The sequence below is a fragment of the Biomphalaria glabrata genome, chromosome 16, assembly GCF_947242115.1.
Source record: "Biomphalaria glabrata chromosome 16, xgBioGlab47.1, whole genome shotgun sequence".
Taxonomy (NCBI): Eukaryota; Metazoa; Mollusca; class Gastropoda; family Planorbidae; genus Biomphalaria; species Biomphalaria glabrata.
The window spans coordinates 16702704-16725854 of record NC_074726.1 but is presented as its reverse complement, the minus strand read 5'-3'; the positions used below and the strand labels follow the sequence as shown (position 1 = coordinate 16725854).

The 23151-nt window shown below is 33.5% G+C and overlaps 1 protein-coding gene across 10 annotated transcripts in view; it reads right to left on the bottom strand.

Moving 5' to 3' along the window:
• Nucleotides 1-22810, bottom strand: part of LOC106057851 (serine/threonine-protein phosphatase 6 regulatory ankyrin repeat subunit A-like) — a 56703-nt gene extending 33893 nt beyond the window's left edge. For 2 of the 10 annotated variants that reach the window (XM_056014587.1, XM_056014586.1), the window contains exons 1-3: nt 12806-12987; nt 8390-8453; nt 639-3111 (exon numbers count right to left, since the gene is read on the bottom strand). In XM_056014587.1, the coding sequence (XP_055870562.1) occupies nt 639-1982 (1344 nt within the window). In that variant the 5' untranslated portion in view covers nt 1983-3111; nt 8390-8453; nt 12806-12987. The other 8 variants (XM_056014583.1, XM_056014584.1, XM_056014582.1 and 5 more) reach the window with 8 other exon arrangements.
• Between the last annotated feature and the right edge of the window lie 341 nt (nt 22811-23151).

Genomic DNA, 23151 nt, shown 5'->3' with positions numbered 1-23151 from the left:
GTTACAAAGACTTGTAACAGGTGTACACATTTTAACCTGGTCTAAAACAACTGAAAAGTAGGGTATTGTTTAAGTATGCTATGGCGTCCACGTGGAAACCAGTTGTTTCTGGTCTAATTATACTATTAAAAAAAGGCAAAATGCTGAAAATGTTTTAACAAAGACAAGGGTCAAGACAACTGACAACGAACATCAAATCAAATAAATTATTACAATTCCAGAATTAGATAACGTTATAATAGAAATATTCGTTGGGAAGGACATAAATATTTTTTGGTTAATAAGAGCCAACTGTTTCATAAACTCTAGAATCATAAAATAAACATCTTCAATTGAGGGTGTCCAATCTAGCCCAAAGAATGTTTCTGACCTACAGTTGAGTTTTTCTATTTTCTTAGTTGTGCACAACAAAGTTCATGTAGAACAGTATTGGACATCATTTCCCTTTAGTTAATGACAGGTTACAAGTATAAATGTTTTAGAAATTTAAGGTTTAGTTTAGATGGCCAGCTAATAATAATAATGCCAAAAGTTTTGAATCCGAAAATTTAGGATAAGTGCAGTGTTTCGCATGACTCCACAAGCCTATGGTAAAGTGATTGGACATCTGGTCTAGATATAATTAAAACATACATTACCTGCAGGATTTCACGAAGGTCTTTGTATGTCGGCCACAATGATGAAAATGAAACTGGTGCATCACCGTGTTTATAAGGATGAAAGGCTAAAGTAGGAAGCCAAAACACATTTCTAGGGTCATCAATACCATCTTTTCTGTGCTCCCCAGATGCTCTAAGAGATTCAAGGATAATCTTTTGGCGCCTCTCTTTCCTGGCTTCTAAATCATGGCTACAAGTAATATTCCTGAATGTGTGAGAATGATACATGCCACAGTTACATTGACTTGTGTTATTATTGCTCTCTGAACTTCTTTCTGGTGTCTTTTTCCTATTATCCGGCCCCGTTTGACTAGATTCTTTTTGTACACTTTCAGTTTTTTTTATATCTTTCTTAAAACGTGACATTAATCCAGGTGTTTGATTTAATTCACTGAATTCTAGCTTGGGTGTCAGTGGCCTATATTTTGTCTCACAGTAGAGATTAGAGTCAGTGGAATCATTATGAGGTGTGGTAAAAAGTGATTCATGAAAGTTAAACACAGAATCATGAGTTGAGTCTAATTTTAAACCTTGTATTGGTGTATTTCTAGTCGTTGGTAAGGGAAAATCAATCTCATCAACTGGACTTGAAGTAAGGTTACGTTCACTTAGTGTTGATTCCATTTCTCGAAGAGGAGACGTGGGCCTGAAAACAATACTGTTTCCTGAGCTCTTGTAGGTTTCTGCCAAGGAAGACATAGAATCAAAGGAAAGTTCACTGTTGGCCCTCCACTCAAAAGTGGATGATGATGACTTGAGATGGTCCATCTTACCAGTAGCCTTGATTCGTTTTTCTTGCATTCTTTTTTTGACATCAGGATTAGCAATGTTTCTAGAGAACTGAGACCCTGATTGGACCACAAACTTTGATTGAGGTCGTGGAGCAAGAGAGATGTAATTATTTCCTGGACTTGTGAAGTTTACAGGGTAATTAATACCCTCAATTGCCTGGTTATTTTCCTTATAATGTGATGAGCTCAGAACATCATAGCCAGCACCAGAAGGTTTTGGTAAAACACTGACAGAGACTGAAAAAGCTGACTTATCATCTGAGTTATATAGGTTCCTGCTGGAAAGTTCCTGATCTCTAGAAATCTGCATGGAGTGTACAAAACCTCTAGGATCTGACCTGAAGTAAGAAGAAGGAACATAGATTGGATAAACATTATGGTTATCAGTAGTTTGCATGGATGCTGTTAGGTCACTTGTCCAGCTGACATTGTCTAAATATTTCTTGGCTGGTCTAAGCTTCATAGATGAGGTCAGTGTAATAGACTCAGTCCCAGAAATAGAATCATGAAAATTTGGAACAACAGGCAACATTTTAACTGTAGTTAGAACTTTCTGGGATAATTGATAGAATACATTGGCTTTGTCCAACTCAGTTAAATCAAATAGTTTGTTTGTAAATAATATAAATATTCAAGTAAATAGTTCCACATTAATATTATTTTTTAAGATGAAATTTTATAAAACAATCAAACATTGCATCTACAAATTATATATCACAGGATTTAAACAAAAAATAACAAGAAATAAGTAATGAATATTTCACAGTATAGACATAGACCTATTAGTACAGTACGAATTCAAAATTATTTTACGAATTCAAAATTATTTTTTAAAGTTTTTTTTTAGTTTAAAAAAGATGACTAAATAGAAATAAATTAAATGAGTTTCTAATAGAAAAAAACAAACATTGCTGATTACACATTATCCAAAGAAAGATTAGGGTGGGTAAAATCATGGTCAACAATACAAGCTAGATAAACACAGGTATATAAATGGAGATGTTTGTAGGTGACATTTATTTATTTCACTCACGGATCTGATAATGTATTGATATGATGGAGAACACAAGACAGTGTAATTAAACAAAGTGGAATAAAACAAAGTGGAATAAAACACACAAAATATGGAAGAATGACAGGTCGTAATTATACTATAAATGTAGCAAATCAAGGGTGAATACACTTCAAGTTAAAGAAACTAAAACATAATTAATCATTCAAATTATCTTACTTCTTTAAAAAAAATTAGTTTAACAAAATAATGTGTATGATTTGTTTGGTTTTGTAAGTATTTGAAATTTCTAAATCCCAAACAAATCTAGCACACTAGAATAAAAGCAAGTTATACACATTTCATGGTAAAAGAATTTTCTAAGAATTATTGTTTCTGTAAATATTATGTATACAAAAGATATCCTTAATTTAACAAAAAAATTAAGATTTTTTCAAACTATAATTATGTTTAATATACAGAAAGTACATAGCACAGCTAAACAAGTTCAGTAATGTTACATCATATTATGAACATGAGGGAATTGCTCCTTAGTGCAGAGGAAATTAAGGTATTGAGGAAAATGTTTTTAAAACTGAAAGCAGATCTCAGCAGGTTAGGATGTACAGAAGCAGACAACTTGTGCAGCATGGATTGAAGTTTAAACATCCTGAGGAAAAAGAATGTATCAATGACCTGACAGCTCAAGCCTGATGATATATTTAATAATTCAACGGATTGAAATATTTAACAAGAAACACAAAAAATCTCTATATGTAATGCTCTTCATGGTTTAAGAGTTTGGACAAGAAGTATAGGAAAGATCACTCTTTTATTTCTGCAAGTCGCACAAGAGTTATCATGCAAAAAAAAAAGAGGGGGGGGGGGAGAACAAGTAGTATTCACCCGTCACAAAACAGCAGGGCTGGACTTAACCATTGTGACCAAGAAGTCATGGAAAGATCACTCTTTTTTATTTCTACCCCAACGTAGTTTTAGCGGTGAAAAAAAGAGGGGGGGGGGGAGGAGAACAAGTAATCTACTCTGTATTCACCCATCACTAAATAGCAGGGCCGGACTTAACCATTGTGGGGCCCTATGCGAAATGGAATTCGCGGGGCCAAATTTGGGTAGGGATAGGGATTATAAGTGAAAATTAAGAGTTTATATTAGAAAATATATTTGTCTTTGCATTTATTAATTCTTTACTATGTACAGAATTACTTTATGAGCCTTGCGTGTAGCGAAGTATTACAGTATATCATACAAATTCTATTTCCTACATAGATCACGCTCAATAGCAAGAATTACCAAATGTTTCAATTGTTATGACATGATTAGGATTTAGTTATTTGTTTCAGGAATAAGGGAAAAGTTTTACTTAGTGACAAGTGACGTGAAAGATCTTTAAAAAAACAAGAATACTCTAAGTTACGCTATAAACAAGATGCTTTGTGTAGAACATTAGGAATCACCAGTAGTAGATATATGGCTTTACGAAAAGACATTCGACGGATCCCTTCTAAAGTATTACAAGTGTTTTATTGTTTAACACTAGTGTCAACTCCATTTATCGATTGTTGACCTTTCGTCTGTGTTAATGTTCAGCATTGAGTTCGGTGTTACCTCATTTGGATCTGTTCCTATTTCAAGTACTCATCACCACGAAAGAGCACAACACTATCTACGAGAATTGTTGACCTCAAGTAATTCTTCATTAGTTCGAGGCACGAGAAGCTTCTTTCACCAGATTCCAAAATTATGAGATAATGCAGTTTTTTTTAATCACGTGTAGGATTGTCGTTTTCCATATTGAATGACACCCCAAAATGACATTTTTTGTCTATATATTTCATGAGACTTGCATGTGTTTTCTAAAGATTTTAATAATTTCTGGATATTTCAAGGACTTTTTTGTATATTTTGCATTTTCCGGATATTTCCAGGAGCTCCTGGTAAATCGACAGGAAGCAGCGGGAAATCTGTTATAATTTATAAAATGGTTTAATTTAATAATTTATACACCTAGAATTAGTGCGGGTCCTATGAAAGTGCGGGGCCCACTGCGGTTGCATAGGTTGCAGTGGCCTAAGGCCAGCCTGCAAAATAATGGCATATGCTACGCCGCCAGTTAACTAGTAATGTTTAAAATGCTTTTCTACATTTATTATATATAATGAATTTTTTGTTTTTTGATTTACTTAAATATTTTACATTAATGTTCGAATATTATTGATTTTTTTGAACATTAATCGTAAAAAAAGTTTTAATAAATTACAAAAGATAATAATGTGAGGTTTGATTGTAGGTGAACAGGGGCTGCCAATTAAATCATTTAAAAATATTTATATCTAACTAACATGCATACTATCATGTGTACTTAGTTTTTAAAAACCACTGAGTGCAGTTTCAGAACCAAAATTTCAGTAGTTGATGGTCTATACAATGACATATTTCACTTCTGATTTATTTTTATTACTTACATTTATATATGTGTCTATTTCAGTTAAACAAGACACAGATGTTGGATTATTTGAACTTTTTAATTGGTAGTAAAATAGTATTAAAATAGGATATGTGTATGAAAAAGAAAAACAATGTGCATATTTCATTTAAACATGTAACATGAAAAATGTTTTTCTAACTCAATTCCTCCTTTATGAAGCTGATGCTGGTCTATAACTTCACATTCTATGGATCATCTCATGGAAATGCCTAGGCATTAGCTATGGTTGTAACTATGTTGCCCACACAGCAGTTGCTGATGCATTCAAAGGAACAATACAGTTTGGGATTATTGGCATTGCAGGCTCTTTCAGGATGGAGCACTGTTATGCTGCACACTGCCTAAGGGTTGCCTGCTCCTGATTTTTCCTCAGTGTTGACTCTAGAAGCCTTTCCCATGTTTTCCTTCTGCTAGGTGGGTAGCCATCCAAGGCTAACGAGTTTTCATGCTCTTGCTATAATCCAATAAATAAAAATGTAAAAGTGGTTTGAATGCTAGGACATGTCCCAAAAAAGCCAGTGGAGTCTAGGTGCACACGAATTGCCCTGACTGCACTTCCCAATGATGTAGGCTGTCCAGGCCTGAGCAAGCTATTATAGCACATATTTCATAGCACATATATGTTGGCTCATATTTCTAACAGCTTTGGGCAAATTTTGACTCTATGTGCCCCCCCCCCCCGGGAAGAAGAGGAAACTGTGTCTCATAATCTTTTTGACTGCCACAGATGATCTCCATCTTGACAGGTCTGGGAAACTAAAAATTTTCTACCTGTATGGTGACATGTATACACTACGCAAAACAGCAGGATTTCTATCCAGGTCTTTTGCAAGAGAGGATTTGAGCCTCTCAAGTTCTCACTCAAATGGAGTAGTGTAACTGAGTTGTATCTTTTCTGCGCATGTCCAGCATGTTAGAAGGTCATGTCCAGTGTGTGTGTTTATAGTAGTTAAGCAATGTCGTGTGACTAGTGTGAGATGTATTTGTGATTGTTCACTGTCTACTGCAATCTTGTCGAATAAAGCCATGTTACTAGTATTCTAGTAGTTATATTCCATTACAATTTATTTGACAAGATTATGTGTCTGGATTAGTGTTGGAATTCTTAATCAACAATGGATAAATTACTCAGACCAATACTGCCGTAACTCTGAATTGGTGACATCAGCGGCTCTCAATCTGGAGACTCAGCCCCTGTATTTACTTCTTGCTGTTCCCCCTGGTGTGTGTGTGTTGGGAGTAGCCATTGGTTCTATAGTCACATGAAGCAATATGTGAAGGCCAGGAGTTAGACTTCTTATCAGAGGCTATTTGAGACACATGCCATTGGAATCATTTTATAGGTAGTGAAGTGCTTATATCCATTTCCACTTTTGGCAATGACAAACTAACAAATTTTTTTTGTAATGCTTCATTATTGCAAGAAGTCTTTCCACTAAGCTCTGCATAATCAACTTATTCTTTTAACAGTCCAGTTAATGATTTCTACATATGTCAGTGTGCAAATGTTCATGTACATCTATTTATTTATTCAACTCTTTACTGAATACAAAGAAACATTTGAGTGGCACTAGTGTGGGAATTCCAGCGTAAGCATGTTCAAAGTAAAAAGACATAAGCCAAATTTAATTACAAGATGATTATATTATGAAAATTATAACAATTAAACCAGAGGTTACACTGTTTGGCCAATTAGGTAGCTGTTTTTTTCCACATAAGCTGTCAAATTTTCTAGGAAAATTGTTGGAAATGTTTTCAAAATACCCATCCAGTGTCAACCCATCATTTTGAACCTATGAAGACTTTTCAATAGGATAAATGATAGAAAAAATGGTTTGCTTTCAGAAGACCATATGTAGCTACCATATGTAGCTTGTCTGTGCACCTATTTAGAGCCTGATACAGATGATGATAAAATCATATTTCAATAGCAGTTTTGGTTTTTAAAATCTGAATGTCACTGACAGACATAATAAGACCAATAGTATCTTATGCCTATGAGGCACACTATAAAGGAATAAAACAGACATTGCATAAAATGTGATGATAATAATAATAGTAGGATTTAAAAAAAAAAGAAATGAGATTGAAAACAAAAATTGTGTACCATGTGGGGGAAGGATAAAAATCATGTACAAAAACAGAATTTTTATTGTGATGGGAGTAATATACTTGTTGAAGTGTACCAAAATAAAATCTCTGGTTTAAACAAATCAAAGTCAGGCGTAATAATGTGCACTACAATTATCTAGTTGTTCATGTTTTATTTAATTATTTTTACATATACTTTCAAGTATTAAAGTAAACATTATTATTATTATCTGTTGTCAAAAAAACAATAAACTGCAGTAGGAGAGGGATAGTTTTGAGGAAACAAAGCAATAAAAAACTTTAATAAGTCAACATCTGTGGTTTGATAAGTATGTAATTAGTATGCAATTAGCTCAGCTCCTCTGGTTAGAATGGCATTCAAAATTCCTATATGTGTCATTAGAGGTGCAAATTATTGAGACAACTGGTTAGATGAGAAAGCAATTACATCAGCTTTGATGGTTAGGGAAGTCATGAGTAAATTACTAAAAAGTGAAGTAAACCTGTATATTTTTATGATAAAATAGTAGCAAATTTCCCTGAAAATACTATGTTTTTATTTGATACTTTTTTTTAGTGTTTTATTTGTTTTGCTTAATTAAAATCAATCTTTCTAGTTTTAAGAAATGTGGGGGTGATTAAAAAAAACACACTTTTTGTAAGTCAAATCAAAGAAAATAAAAGAATTTAATGTTCAGTGGGGTTTGGTTTCAAAATGTTTCTTGCTTTATATTAATTGTTACTGATCAATAAGGTTAAGCTTTGACTGCTCAAATATATCTCCTTCAAAATAAAGACAGATAAAATTTCAATTTTGTTTATGTGAAGATCAATCTGGCAGTATATTTCTAGGTGTTTTGTCAAGTAGACATCAATGTATTATGTCACACATTTATGTCACATTTCATCTTGTCATAGTAACTTAACTAACCTTATTGTTTAAGCAGCTTAACTAAACTTACTGTCATAGTAACTTTACTAAACTTATTGTCATAGTATTCTAACTAAACTTATTGTCATAGTAACTTAACTAAACTTACTGCCATAGTAACTTAACTAAGCTTTTTTTTCATAGTAACTTAATTTATTGTCATAGTAACTTAACTAAATCTATTGTCATAGTAACTTAACTAAATCTATTGTCATAGTAACTTAACTAAAGTTACATGATGTTTTAGTAATTAAATATAAGTGTTATTAAACTTACATGTTGTGCTTTTTGTAAAATACAAGATAAAGATGCCCATCAAAACCTTCCACTAATAAGGCTACTTATCCATTAAAGTAAGTACACAATGAGCTGTATTGTACAGACGTAAAAACACAGCTGATGGATAAGACTAGAACTTACTGTTTCTGATAACACATACTCAGTCAGTAGTAGACCAAAGGATGTCAAAAGCACATGAAGGAATCTGTAAACAAAATGTAAGCACATATTTTCACATGATCCAAGAAGCTTTATTTCTTTGTATGAAATAAAGAACACAAGGATTAAATGCAAATTATACAAAGTGAACATCTTAAAGAATTAATCTGAACAAAGTGTTCAAAATAAAAAGATATATATGCTACTAACTATAAAGAAATCACTACTATCACAATAAAGTAACCATATTTTGAAGAATACACTTTTATCATTAGTACATTACTTTAACAGTTTGAATAGATAGTTAATAGCATGAAAGATATGGTTAAATATTATTTTAAATGATCTTTTCTCTCTGCAAACAATAAATTAATAAAGCGAATAAACAATAACTACCTGAAATAAGACATTTCTAATGAATGAATCCCTTATCAAAAGTAGAACATAGGTGTAACACTTTTCTTTGTATAGACCCAAACCTTTTTTTTTAACTATTAAATCCAAATTGTCATTTACTAGTTGTAAGCATTAGTTTGTATATATACATATAACGGATAGATACAAATATAGCTTATGAAGAGAATCATTGAAATTCACAGAGTTATTTGTAGTTACTCCATTCAATGTAGTTCGGACAAGAATTTTATTTTAAAACATAAAATATAAAGTGACTACTGCAGTCAGTAATTGCTCTAATTTAAATATTACCATAATTCTGCACTAAATTTTGATTAGAACATTATGTTTAATTTTGAGTCATGTTATTGTTATAGGGTACAACTAGTTACATCATATTTAGCTATCAGTCACCACTATTTTTAGCAATGGAAATTTATAGCATCATTACATTTTAGGATTACAGCTTTCAATCATTCATAAATATAAAGTATAAAGCTTATTACAAACATTTAAAATTCTTAATGTATATTCAATTGAAAAAAAAAACTATCAAAGCAAACAAATTATATTTCATTAATTAATGTAAAAAAAATATATATATATAAAAAGTTTTCTTCTACTTGATCCTAGGTTATGAACAAATAAAAAGATGAACAATTATTTCAATTTTTTATGCCAATGAAAGTTCTAAGAGCAAAAAAAATTTTTTTTAAATCAATAAGTCTAAAAACAAAATCTGAATTTACAGTACTGAACACAATAATTTCCCTATTAAGAGATTGTTATATTGTTTATAGTCCTGATAGTAATAAGAAGAAGGCAATGTTCACAAGATAAAACACAATTGATTGAATAGTTTATTTGGTCAATAATAAAGTAAGACAAATTTAAGAAATCAACATTTTATTTCATAGCAGTGCTTTAATCCTTTAATTGGCAAAACTGATGCACTATCATGTTCCAGGCAAAACTATTTCAGATAATAAAGTTATGGCTATGAATATTAAGTTTGTTTTTTAATTCAAAAGACTAATAAAGTTTAAAACTTTGGTCTTTTTATTTATTGGAGTGACATTAAAACTTATCATATATATTTTTGTTATTAAAAAAAAAAAACATATATTCTTCTGTTCAGCAGAAACAATTGAATTGAACTGGGGGAATTTTGTTTAACCTGAAAAATTTTAAAACATTAGGAATCAATCATTTATCAGATCTGCATTAAAGGTGGAAGAGGAAAGGAATTGGGACTACAGAAGACACTGTAAGAAGATGTGTTTCATGAGCTTCTGTGGAGTTTTTCACATGGGTCACGAGTTTGCACTATATCTTTTTGGTCATTGTTGTTTAGTGTTATTTCATCTGCTTTTTAAATTTGTTTCAATTTGTTGGTTGATGTGTGAGGCCGCTTTAGGTATCATTCTCTTTTCAAACCTTTCTAATTCTGTGGCACAGTTCAGGTGACCAAAATTTGTAGCTTGTTTTCAAGTTTGCAATTGTTTTAAGGAAAGTGTCTTGAGGTTGCATTGATGCTGATAATTATAAAAATAAATAAAACCAACCATCCTTTACATACCTCTTAACTTTCCAGATTGCAATATGACATTTTTCTGAGGTTTCCATTGATTCAAAGGCTGTTATTGATTTTGAATTCTTCCTGCTCTATAAGGTACTTGCCAAATATAAAGGAAGTAAAGGTGTCTACTTTTTGTGATATCCAAATAACATCTTTTTTTTTGGTGAGCTGAAACAAAGGTGTCCCTACCCCCTGCAAGGAAAATGCTTTAAGACCAGCTTAGGCATAGATTAGAAGGTGGCTTCAGAAAGAGACAGCTGGAAATCTCTTACAAAGGCTGCAGGATACACACTTTAATCCAAAATGAAATTTATAGCCAAATCCAGGACTGGATTGTGAAAGAGAAGTTCAGGTGACCAAGATTTATAGCTTTTTTTCTAATGCGCATTGTTTGAAGGAAAGTGTCTTGAGGTTGCATTGATGCTGACAACCATCCTTTACTTAACTTTAACATACCACAGTTTTAAACTGCCAGAAAACAATGGTAATGTCTGCATCGGAAATGACTAGATATGTAACCCACAGTTAGGACTGCAAATTGCCACATGAAATTCTGCACTTATCCTTAACCTGCATACTCAAAGTCTTTTTATGATAATTGTGGAAACCTATCCCCTCCCCCTTTTCAGCTTACACAAAATTTCTTTGCACAGCTATTATCTAACAAGAAGATGAAAAAGAAGAAAAGACTCTAAATAACACTTTCTAATAATTTTTAGTCATCAACATATTTATTTCTACATTTCAACATACCCATATTTTTGTTTTGAAAGAATGGGAAAAATCTTTGGTAAAGTCTGTAGCAATTATATTATTGTAAAATGGATTTATTACAAATAAGCATTATAGTTACAATGATAATTTTCTTTTGTAAATAACTAGGAACATAAATTACAAAAATAGTTAGACTAAAATCATTACATTACAGTGTGAATGTTCAAAAGTTATCTGAAGTCATAAAGTTATTTAAATTTAGCAGTTACTAATATTCTTCAAAGTTTAAGTTAAATTTTTTAGACTTGTTTTGTTTAACATATTCAGATTTGAAGATAATCACATCAGAGCCCTAATCTCCTGCATGATTGCAGGGAATGCAGGAGATAGAGGCAGGCAGGGTTTCAACCCGAGACCATCGAATGACAGACCACATACCACACAATCAGATGGCCAATCTTTTGTAACAAAATTATCTAAAAATGAATAAATATTTTTTTTTAAAACTATAAATATTAAATACTGCTAATACTCTATTCTTAGGTTATTGATTCTGATGCCATTTTTTTCTCCTATATTTGTATGTTGCTTGTTAATGTTATCATCAATATTGAGATTGTGTCACCTAAAGCATCTTTAGTCTTATCTAATGTGTGACTTCATGCAAACGGTTACATTATAAGATAGCACAGAAGATAAATTGTGTTAAAAAAAGAACTAAGATAACAAAAGGTGTCATGCTTAGATCACCAAACACATAGCAAGTAGTGATAATAAACCATTATTCATCTGACTGTGTAATGAGAAGTTGAAAGCCCTAGAGTTAGTTAGAGTCAGAATAAAATGAAGAATAAGAATAGAAGGATGATAGTTATATTCTCAAGGTACCTAAAGCTTATTTTGTGCATGTGAACAGCATCATACAGCAAACAAACACACACTAGTAGTAGAAGAAAGGAATGGGGACAACATTTGATACTTAAGAAAGAATAAAGAGAAAAAAAAGAGAAATATTATTTAATATTACAATTACAGACTGGAAAAATCATTCATTATTATTTATTCCTTTAAATATTAAGTTGTGCATTACAAAAAAACAATACATGATTAGAGCAAACAATTTGTATGATACACACAAAATATAGACATTCATACCCCAGTTTCTCTTCAACATTAAATGTGAAATTCACAACAGTAAGTTATCCTTTGTTCAATGATTTTATTGCCAAAGGAACAATAGTTCTTGTGTCTGTTTGTTTATAAGTTTGAGTTGCTGTTGACTTTGTTGACTATGAAAATGGTCGTAAATCTAAGAATTTATCACATTATTTCTTTTATTATTAAAAATTACTGGGCTGTTCCCTATTTTTAGCTTCAAAATTTAGAATATAGAAGAAAGAAGCTTACAAAGAACTTTATCATATCCTTTCCCTATTACTGCCAATGGGTGATAAAATGAAAAGTTTTACATTTCTTTCAAAGCTTTTTTTCTGTTTTTTTTAAGGTTCTACTTGATATGATTGAAATATTTTGATTATAATATGAGTTTTGTTAATGGAAACAAAACTATATTGCTAATTCTGGACAGAATGACATAACTGGCACGTGATGTCAGCAAACTGTAAACAGCATGGCACAAATAAAGTGGAAGTCTCTGGTGATTGAATAATGTGATGAAAATTAAAATTTTCAAGTTAATATTTTTTTACCTGAATACTTCTATAGAGCCTGCTTTACATGTGAGGAGTAATCAACATTGTGACAGATATCACTACAGAATGGCTGCCTGGTCATGTGATAAGTTCTCTAGACTGTTGTCAATGGCTCGAATCATGCCCACCGCCATCCCCCATTGACTTGCAGATGGTATGGGGTAGTAATAATCTTTATGCTAAAGAAAATAAAAAGAGTATTTCTTAAACACAAAACATCATAATAAAAATATAGACACAATTTTCACCAAACCTCTAGATCTAGATCACCAGTGCACTATTTGATCACTGAAAAAGGATGGAATGTTGACATGGGGAAAAAAGAGAAGAATTGATTTCCACTTAAGTGAAAAAAAGAATAGAAATATAACATCTTGAGAAAGAAATTGGGTCACTCCATCTAGAATTATAGAAAGGAGAATTGCATCTGGATGGTTCAGCAAGGTTAGAAAATGACATGGTCTGTGAACCTTATAGGAAAGTGAAGACAGGAGGCAACAGTGAACCCTGCATCCAAGGGCTAGAAGACCTTTTAACCAAGAGTGACATTTATGTTTAATGAAATTGTCTCATATCTTTTATCACCATTCATCTTTTACCTTGCCTCCTTTACATTTGTAACAATGCTATAAGTATAAAAAAAGATTCTATATGAGTGTTTCTCAAACTTTACAGTTCCAATTGCGCACCCCATGAGAAAATTTTTTTTCACTTAGAAGCTGGGGACCAGGAAGAGCATTGTAGGTTTCCACAGTGAGGTCCAGCAAGGTTTTAAGAAAGTAATAAAAAAGAAAAGAAACTCTTAAAGACATATGATCATAACAGAATTTTCAGGTTTATTTTTCATTTCTATTAACACTATGTTAAGAATTAAAATTTACACAATGACATTTCAATTAAGTTGATCTGTTCTTTTCTTTTCTTTTTTGAAGGGGAGCGTCTCAGAATTTTAAAGTGTTTTGTAAACTAGAAAAATGTCCTTGAGATAGAATTGGATATGCATCAAATTTCCCATCCATCAAGCAAGAGGGTCTGGAGAAACATTCTAAGCTTCAGAAACTCTTTCTCCTGGAGTCTACAATACCTTTTCTTGAAGTAAGAATAGAAAATGTCAAAAAAAAAAAAAGGCTAATAATAAGGTGCTTTCTTGTAATCAGGGTGCACTATTAATTCTAGTTAAAAAAGTTGAGGGTTTACTTAAGTCTGATAAATAATGAGGCAGCACTTGTCAGTTAGTAATATTATGTAAGGAAAATTTGAGATTGTGTTAAGTAAAACGTCTTGTCTCACACCATATATTTTGTCACATCACTGTCATCAACATAACAGGGTACAAATGTTGGAAGAATTTTGACCATTCTGACACAAGAAACTCCAGAACAATAAAAAATAGTGTGAAGTTTTTGCTTTAAAAAAAACATTTTGATTTGATATTATTGAAGAGTTCTCTTCTCTTGGAAAATGAAACAACCATTCTTACTTACAATATTTTATTTTTTAAAACATTGGTAATAATGTCATTTTACTCATATTAGATATGGATTGATAACTACAATGAAAAAAACTCTTATTTGCTAATATTGAACTTGACTCTATTTGGAGTAAAGCTGCCTTATTGAAAAGAAAAAAAGTGGCAATGTTTAGCATTTGAATTTTTATATCTCTATATAGGTTAGACCTAGAAAAAAAGTGAAAACATCTATAAACTTGTCATTCATTATGGTCTATAAAATAAGGTATGTTGCCATGTTTCTCTACACTGACCTAGTTAAAAAAAATTCTGATGTCCAAGAGAGGTGGGATAGATATGCTAAAGTGAATACCTCATCCAACTTATTCCCTAACTATGAAATCAAACGCATTGTAAACCATATCAAACATTATGTATTAAAAAATGTTTTCATCACCTAATTCTTTCATTTCAGGTATTTTCTGGTCAAGCATGAGGTGAATTACCATGTCACAGTCATCATTGAAAATTTAGGAATGAGTAATGCTATATAAAGATTTACAAATGGTAGGGAAGAGCATGCTTAATATTCTTTGGGAAAAGGAGGTAATTATCATTATTATTTTTTTAAATTTACAATCATACAAAAAATGCATTTTTTGTCAAAATAATGTTTTATAAACATGTATTTGTCTTCTTATCTTATGAAATACAGACGTTACCTGAAAAAAAGATGATTACGTCCTGTCCTACACGTGTTCCTAGGTCAATCTAGTCATCCATGCTCTAATAGCACTATGAAAGATGGAGCATATAAATTTGTCCTAGCATATTGAACAAGAAATGTGCCTTTATCTGTGTGTATTTTATTAGGTTTTGTTTTTGTATTTTAAGATTATGGTTTAATGTTTTATGTATAATTGTTACTTTACTTTTGAGTCTTCTATCCTGAAGGGTTTCTAAATTTAGTGACTTTACTTAAGGTGTTACTCTGTCAAATGTGAATATTCCTTTGTTATGAATCTCACTGCACTATTTTGTGTCTGTACTAGTTTCTTAATGTTTTCTTGAGTTGAGGGGTCCCAAACAGATTTTTTAGTACCGAAGCACCCCCATTCATGTGTATGAGGTCAAAACAAAGGGACACTTTCATACCAGTGTCAGTGTACATTATGGTCTAGTAGAAAGATGATCTTGCATAGGAATAAAAAATGTGTTAAAAATTAGAAAAATGGATGAGGCACCCGACCACCACAGTATTTCTGTAATAACCATCAAAATAAAGATGTCTTGATTATTTTGATAAAAATACTGGGATGTGTTTGATATTTATACAAAAGAGGGTGTTCAATAAGCCAGCTTTTCTCTGTCTATAACTTTAGTTACTAGTGATCTAGATTTAGAGTTCTAGACCTAGATCTAATATAACTTATTCTTATCTAGATCTAGATAGATCATCATAGATCTAGTCTATAATATAAATTATTACAAAATAAATAAGTTTAGTAAAGTAAAATAGATCTAGAGTCTACTATCAATATCATTTACTATTAATGTAGATTCCCTAGAGTAGATCTAGATTCTAGAGTAGATATATATATATATATATTAATAATAATTATTAATAATAATTATTATATTACTGCTACTAGATCTATATTTTCTACGTCAAAATGAATTACGCACACCAAGAGTTGCGTTAACATGGAAGCCAAAATGAGGAAAGCGCAAACAGGGATGTCCTCGTATTACTATCAACACACCTTCATGGTGGACCTCAGAACAGTGGACACCAGGTGGGAGGAGGCTTCAGACATTGCCAGTGACAGATCCTTAAGGAGACAGCTTGCCGCCCAATGCGCCGAACAGCGCGGGAGAACCTAAGTCTAAGTAAGTAAGCTACTCTATAGACTATAATATACTAATTATAATATAGACATCTAATCTAGTTAGGCTTAGGTCCTAGTCCTAGTTTCTAGATCTAGATAGAGATACTCCGATAGATCTAGATTTAGTAACACTAACACTCTAGTAAACTCTAGTTATAGTATAGACTATTACTAGTATTACTACTATTAGATCTAGATAGTTGCAACAAACCAAACTACGTAAAAACACTTATTGTAACTTATACTAGATATACTGTAACTATACTTATTTATAATACTACTAGGTAACTAAATACTAACACAACACTCAGACCAGACTCAGTGTCAGTCTGGTCACCAGAGTATACTAATTACAAATTATACTAGATCTAATTATAGTTATAGATTTATACTAATTTAACTAATACGTACTTCAAAAAAGATTATTTTTTTGTAGAATCTATTTTAGATCTAGACTGGACTAGATCTAGATATAGATTGCTAAGATTCTAGATCTATAACTTAGTATAACTATACTAAGTAATACTAACTATACTATACTTGTTGGCTAGCGACAAGGGTCACAGGTCTAGAGTTCTCTAGAATTCTAAATCTTGAGTCTAGATCAATTATTAATGTGCATAGTCACATACTTCACATAGTGAATGATAGTGGCATAGTCTAGACTCTAGTCTTAAGTCTAGATATCTAGATCTAGATCTAACTATTAACCACAGTACTAATAAATAAATCTAATATCTAGATGTAGATTTCTAGATTCTAGATCGAAGTAGTGTGCCCTTTGTTTACATTTTGAATTTTAAGATCCGGTTCATGTTATCCTCTACTGAGTCTACTGTAAGTGAGTAACTCTTGTATGCATGTAGGTTACGTATGACTGGCGGAACTAACCTTTCGATTGGAGAGGAGGTCCAATTTTTTGTGTGTGTACAAGTCAGAATCAGTTACATAGTTGTATGAAAGACACAAAGATAAAGGCACATTCCTCGTCCCATATGCTAGGACAAATGTGTACAAATACTCCTTCTTCCCTAGTGCTATTAGAGCATGGAATGGGTTGCCTGAGCTAGCCAGGAAAACCAGTGACTTGGCAGAATTTAAGTCATTGGTTAATATGCATGACTAAATGCATGACGCGTAGGACGTAATCATCTTCTTTTTTGAAGTAACGTCTGTATTATATAAGATAATATATAAACTCCGTATAGATATTTGAAGAAATCTATTCATATATTAGGCCTATATCGCCACCATTCTGGTAGGCCTATATGTTGGCCGATTTGGTGGAGTCGGGGGGGGGGGGGGACGATAACATCTACTTCCCTATCCACCTAAACCCTTTGAGTGGGGGGGGGGGGTCCAATTTTTATACAGAAATCATAGTCTGTAAACAAAATGAGTTAAATAGGGCCTATCTATATAATGTAATCAGAATATTATGTTGCCTCCTAGCTGCTTCTACTACTTCTAATATGTTGGCCGATTCGGTGAGGTGAGGGGGCGATTACATCTACTTCTACCTTTTAAGTATCTGTGTGTGTGTGTGTGTGGGGGGGTCCAACTTTTAAGTAGAAATAATAATTTCTGAACAAAATTAGTTGAACATCTATATCTATGTATATATATATATATATATATATATATATATATATATATATATATATATATATATATATATATATATATATATATATATATATATATATATATAGGCTAATATAATAAGAGACTCAGAAACAAGCTAAGATAAATGCACATTGCTGCACAGCACAGGTCATTTTGGTGATGTCCTTGCGTTGATCGTTGCCTTCCGTTCAGAAAAAAAAAAAAAATCTTTGGCTCCTTTGCTGATCCTGGAGCCAAGATTGAAGCCACCAGCGTCTGCTTGACCGATATGGGGACTAGCGTGGGTGAAGGTTAAAACAAAATAACAACTTTGATCTGCCCAATATGTTAATCTGATGTCTTAAGTTGCATAACTTTCTGGTTACTGTGTCCAGATGAACCGTGCACCCTCACAAGTGTACGATCCCTAGCCGACACCCGTTTGTTGGCACATTGGTACGACAGTTGGGGCGCTTCCGACAAGGGCCGAGAGCTACACAGGCAGATGAGTAGACCAGACCGAAAGGACGCGTGGTGGGAGCTCTGCCGTGCGGAGCAGGCAGTCCTAGCCCAGTTCCGAGTCGGACACTGTCCAATAGGCGTGTACTTTGGACGATGGAAGGAAAACTACGACACACGATGCCACCACAGCGTCGAGGACGACGAGACAATAGAGCACATTCTTTATGAATGCCGAGCTCTGCATGGGGGACAATCGGGACAAGGAATTGAGAAAGTACTGGTCCATGTGCGACAAAAGGTCTGTCCTTGTAAGGGGATAAGGCGACCTTACAACTCACAGCCCGCTTCCTCTTCCGTGCTCTAAGGAAGTAATCTCAGCATGGTTCGTTACTAATGGGGTTTCTGATTCGGTTACTGTGTCCGGAAGACAACAATGCTGACACTATGGGAAGGAAAAGCATTTTTCCAATCATTCCCTACAAAAGTCAGCCTACCCCCTCGAGCGGGGAGTCTGCCAAGGATAAGGCTGGTCCGTCTCTTACATCCTATAGCCCAAACAGAAATAGCAAACTAAAGCATTGAAAACACACAGAACACACAGGTAGCGTATAATCAAGATAAGGATTACGTTAGTTTGAAAGATGAAAATATTTAATGTAATAAAGTTATAAAGGGAAGGGATAACAATGGCGGAGAAAACAATGATAAAATTTAAAGTAACCTATCTATGGATAAAGATTGACGAAATAATCAATTCATCTTATTGACTGCTGGTGGTACAAATATGAGTGTCCTATCGTTTGTTAACTTAGCTCTAATAATCCTGTGTTCAGTTGTAGTCGCCTCAGAAGCATATCCCTCTTCTCCAGTCAGTTAGCTGTGGTATGTCTTTGAAGTGTGAGGGACGCAGCGGAGGTGGGGCTAAATCATCGATGAATGGGCAGGCTGCGTGTACTGAGAACTGACTGAGATGGTAGCTGTTCCTTCCTCCAGTCACGGAGTTAAAGATGGAACAGGTGCAGGAAAACAGAAACAGGAATTACAGGAACAAGGATTCTGATCCAGCAGCAGGCAGGAATTCTGGTGCCGAGAAAACATGAAAGATGGGGACTCAGCAACCGGCAGGAACCAGTCTTGTCTGTAATCGCAATCAGGCTGAAATAAAACCACCAAGCTAAATATATTCATTATATAAAAAGGCAGTGTTCTTCTTAAATGTAGAGTGCCCGTTCAAGCGGCGCAACTCTTGTCTAATCAAAATTGACTACTATTTTATAAGCGCAGTCAAGGCATTAAAAAGAACACCAAGGCGATCAGCCGAGATAATAGCAGTGGCGTAACTAAGGGGGGGGAGGGGGGAGAATTTTAAAATCCCCCCGGGCCCCCACCTGGGGGGGGGCCCAAATGGGTGTCCGAAATTTATTTGTAAATACATAAATTAATATATTTGATTGACAAATAGTGTCAACGGGTGTCTTTTTTTTTCAACATTTATGTATTAAATTTATCACAAAGACTAAACCTAGATCTAGGTCTATCAGTACGTTGACTTTGTTGACATTTTAAAAATATTTTTTCCCACAGAGATCAAAGTTTTTTTTTAAGTTAGTTTTACATTTTAAACTTTGTTGCTACGAATAAAACTGGATGATATACAGAGAATTCCAAGTATCTTGTTACCTTTACTAATAATAGATCTAAATGGCGAGTATTTTATGGCTACACTAATTAACCTTGAAGTAAAATTTACAGAATCGAGTATAACAGATCCAAAAGTTATTCTTAATATGCTAGAATAGTCCATTATTCGGGTTTGGCGTCTATAATTTCAGAATTAAACTTCACGCTCGAGTTTTTACCCCTCTATTCATCTTTCCTCAATCCAATGGAAACTCTATTTTTATTTCCATCTAATCCTTTTGCTTTCGCACAAAACATAAACAACAAACAATGACGTAATATCATATTATATTAGCACATCCTTCCTTTTGAAGTTATTATCACACCCTTCCTTTTAAAGTTCTTAAGGGTGATATCTACTAGCAGGGCCGGCCCTAGCTAGCATTTGCGGGGCCCTATGCGAAACGGATCGCGCGGGGCCTCGTCTGGGTAGGGATGAGCATAATGTCAATATTATTTTTTTTTAATTAGAAAATAGGCCTACTTTCGTCTTTGCAATAAATTTTTATCAAATGAAAGCTCGCAATGCCACTTTTTATTTATAGGCACCCCAAAATATCAATTTCGTCTATTCTTCAGGAGATTTGAATAAATTCAAAAAAAGTTCAGGACTTTATCGTATATTTTGCCTTTTCATGAGATTTCCTGGAGGCCCTGGAAAATGAGGAGGTCGCGAAAACCCTGTTATTTTATATACGTTATAATGGTTTAATTTAATAATGTACACTTAGAATTAGCGCGGGTCCTATGAAAGCGCGGGGCCCACTGCGACCGCATAGGCTGCAGTGGCATAAGGCCGGCCCTGTCTACTAGGAACTTTAACAATTCGTCCACTTCTGGTTGTCTTGACTGGCACAACAAGTTCTCTAGACGTTGGTCTATAACTGTCTGTTTCGTTTGTTCCAACAGTTTGCAGTTCATTGTCTCCATCGGTATCATAGTACCCAGAGATGTTATCATCGAAACTCTTATTCAAAAAGCGTTGATTTCTTCTGTATGTTTTTCCGTTTGTCTTTATGATGTAAAATCTGGGTGCTAAATGTTTTATTATGACAACTGCTTTCTGCCATGTTTGACCTAGACGAACTCTCCGACAGAATAATCTTTAGGTAGTCTTGCTTTTGCATTGTATTTCACTTTGCTTTTCATCTGTCGTTCGTTGAGTAATGTCTCTGCATTATCAGATACCGATGGTTTCAATAGTTTGGGATCAGTTGGAATGATTCCCTGAGTCTTCTACTCGTCAGCAGTTGTGATAGTGAATACGGCAGTCCACTTATCGGAGTATTTCTATACTCGAGCATAACGAGATATGGATCTTTCCCACTTTTGTATGCTCTGAATCCTTTTGCTTGCGCAGAAAACATAAACAACCAACAATGACGTAATACCATATAATATTAGCACAGAATCTTCTTCATGCAGTGGAAAATTAAGAATTTTTTGCCTATCTTGAATTCTGGTCAAAGCTCTTGCGCCCAATTAATATAGTTCAGAAGAAACTACAAAAGTCTGGACTGCATATACGGGAAACTGATAAAGAAATTAGTACCCTTTCATGCTTTCTGCAAAATGATGAGAAACTTACAAAAACCCAATCCATCGAAAAAGCAAAAGAAGGTAGTGAATACTATGGATTCCCTGTAATCAAAACAACCAGAAGAAAGAAAAGACTTAATGGGAAGTTGAGTTCCAATGTAGGAATGTCAATAGAAATGCAATTCAAACGTGTTGCGACAGAAGTGCTGGACAGATTTCAAAGGCTGGAAAGAAAATGGATACCTTTGGGTTTCTTCTTGAACCAAGACACCTGTTAGATGAAGACCTGCTTATGACAAACTGTGCTACTTTTCCTGTTTGTATGATGAAAAAAATGGTAAATCGCTTTTTCAATGATGTCATTGATGCACGAGCACTTTTCATCAACAAACCAGTAATACAATCACCAATAGACATATTGAGGAAACAGGCTTCATATGGTAATTACATGTGCTCAAACTTTGCAACCTCCTCCGAATACTGCGAACTCAGGCCAATTCCATTACGTCATGTGAGAGATCATTCTCAAAGCTCAAGTTCATCAAAAGCTATCTCAGGAGCACAATGACACAAGAAAGGCTTATCATGGCTTTAATGTCAGTGAAGTCACAAATACTAGAAAGTATCGATGTAGTTGATGTTATAATGTCACAGAATGCACGACGTGAAGCGATATCAATTTAGATTTGTCACTTGTGCATTATTTAACTAATAAACAAAGATATTATTCATTAAAAGAGTCTTGATGATTACTTTTTGTTAAGTTTACTGATATACTGAACCAATTTGATTTGGGGCTTGTATATTTTTGCGTACATTATCCCATGTCATATGTCGAATGTCAAAATGCAAGGGCCCCCAAAGAGGTCAATCCCCCCGGGCCCCCAAATCCCTAGTATATTTTGCAATTTCAGGAGATTTCCAGGACCTCCTGTTAAATCGACAGGAGGCCGCGGGAAATCTGTTATAAGTTATAAAATGGTTTAATTTAATAATTTATACACCTAAAATTAGCACGGGTCCTATAAATGTGCGGGCCCACTACCTAAGGTTATGGTCCTGCAAAATAGCGGCGTATGCTACGCCTCCGGGAGACTAGTATATATATACAATACATACAATATACAAATGAAATTTAGACTAAAAAGTCGTTTAGACTAAATTTTTAAATTTAGAATTGTAAAGATAAAAACTGTTTTAAAATGGTAAAATGGTTAATAACTTAAAAACAGTCAACATTTTTTAAAACATACCTATATTTCATTCTTCACAAATCCGGTAGCCTACTTTTTCCATCCCACCGAATTAAAAAAAAAAATCCTTGATAATATCTTTTTGGAGTGAGACATACTTGCAAGCTGCCCACGGCCTCTCTTTTTTTGGGAAAACGAATGTATACGTATTTGGTATGGATTAATTTTTGGAAAATAAGAAACGGATAAGATAAATATTGAGGTCAGATGATGATGATGATAACGTTTCTTTAAAGCAAAAATGAGATGCCAAAAAACGTAAAGGTAAAACTAAACAAAGAAGTTACAATGCGGATCAAATTCATTACTCTTTGTTTCTGTCTTAGGTCTCATTTCAAAACAGCTGAAGGAAATCATTTGTATTTATGAGAAGCAGAAATTCTTCACAAATACCACTTTGTAATACAACAAATGCTTAATGGGCAATGTTAAAGGTTTAGAAATAGGTGCATTGATTTCTAAAGA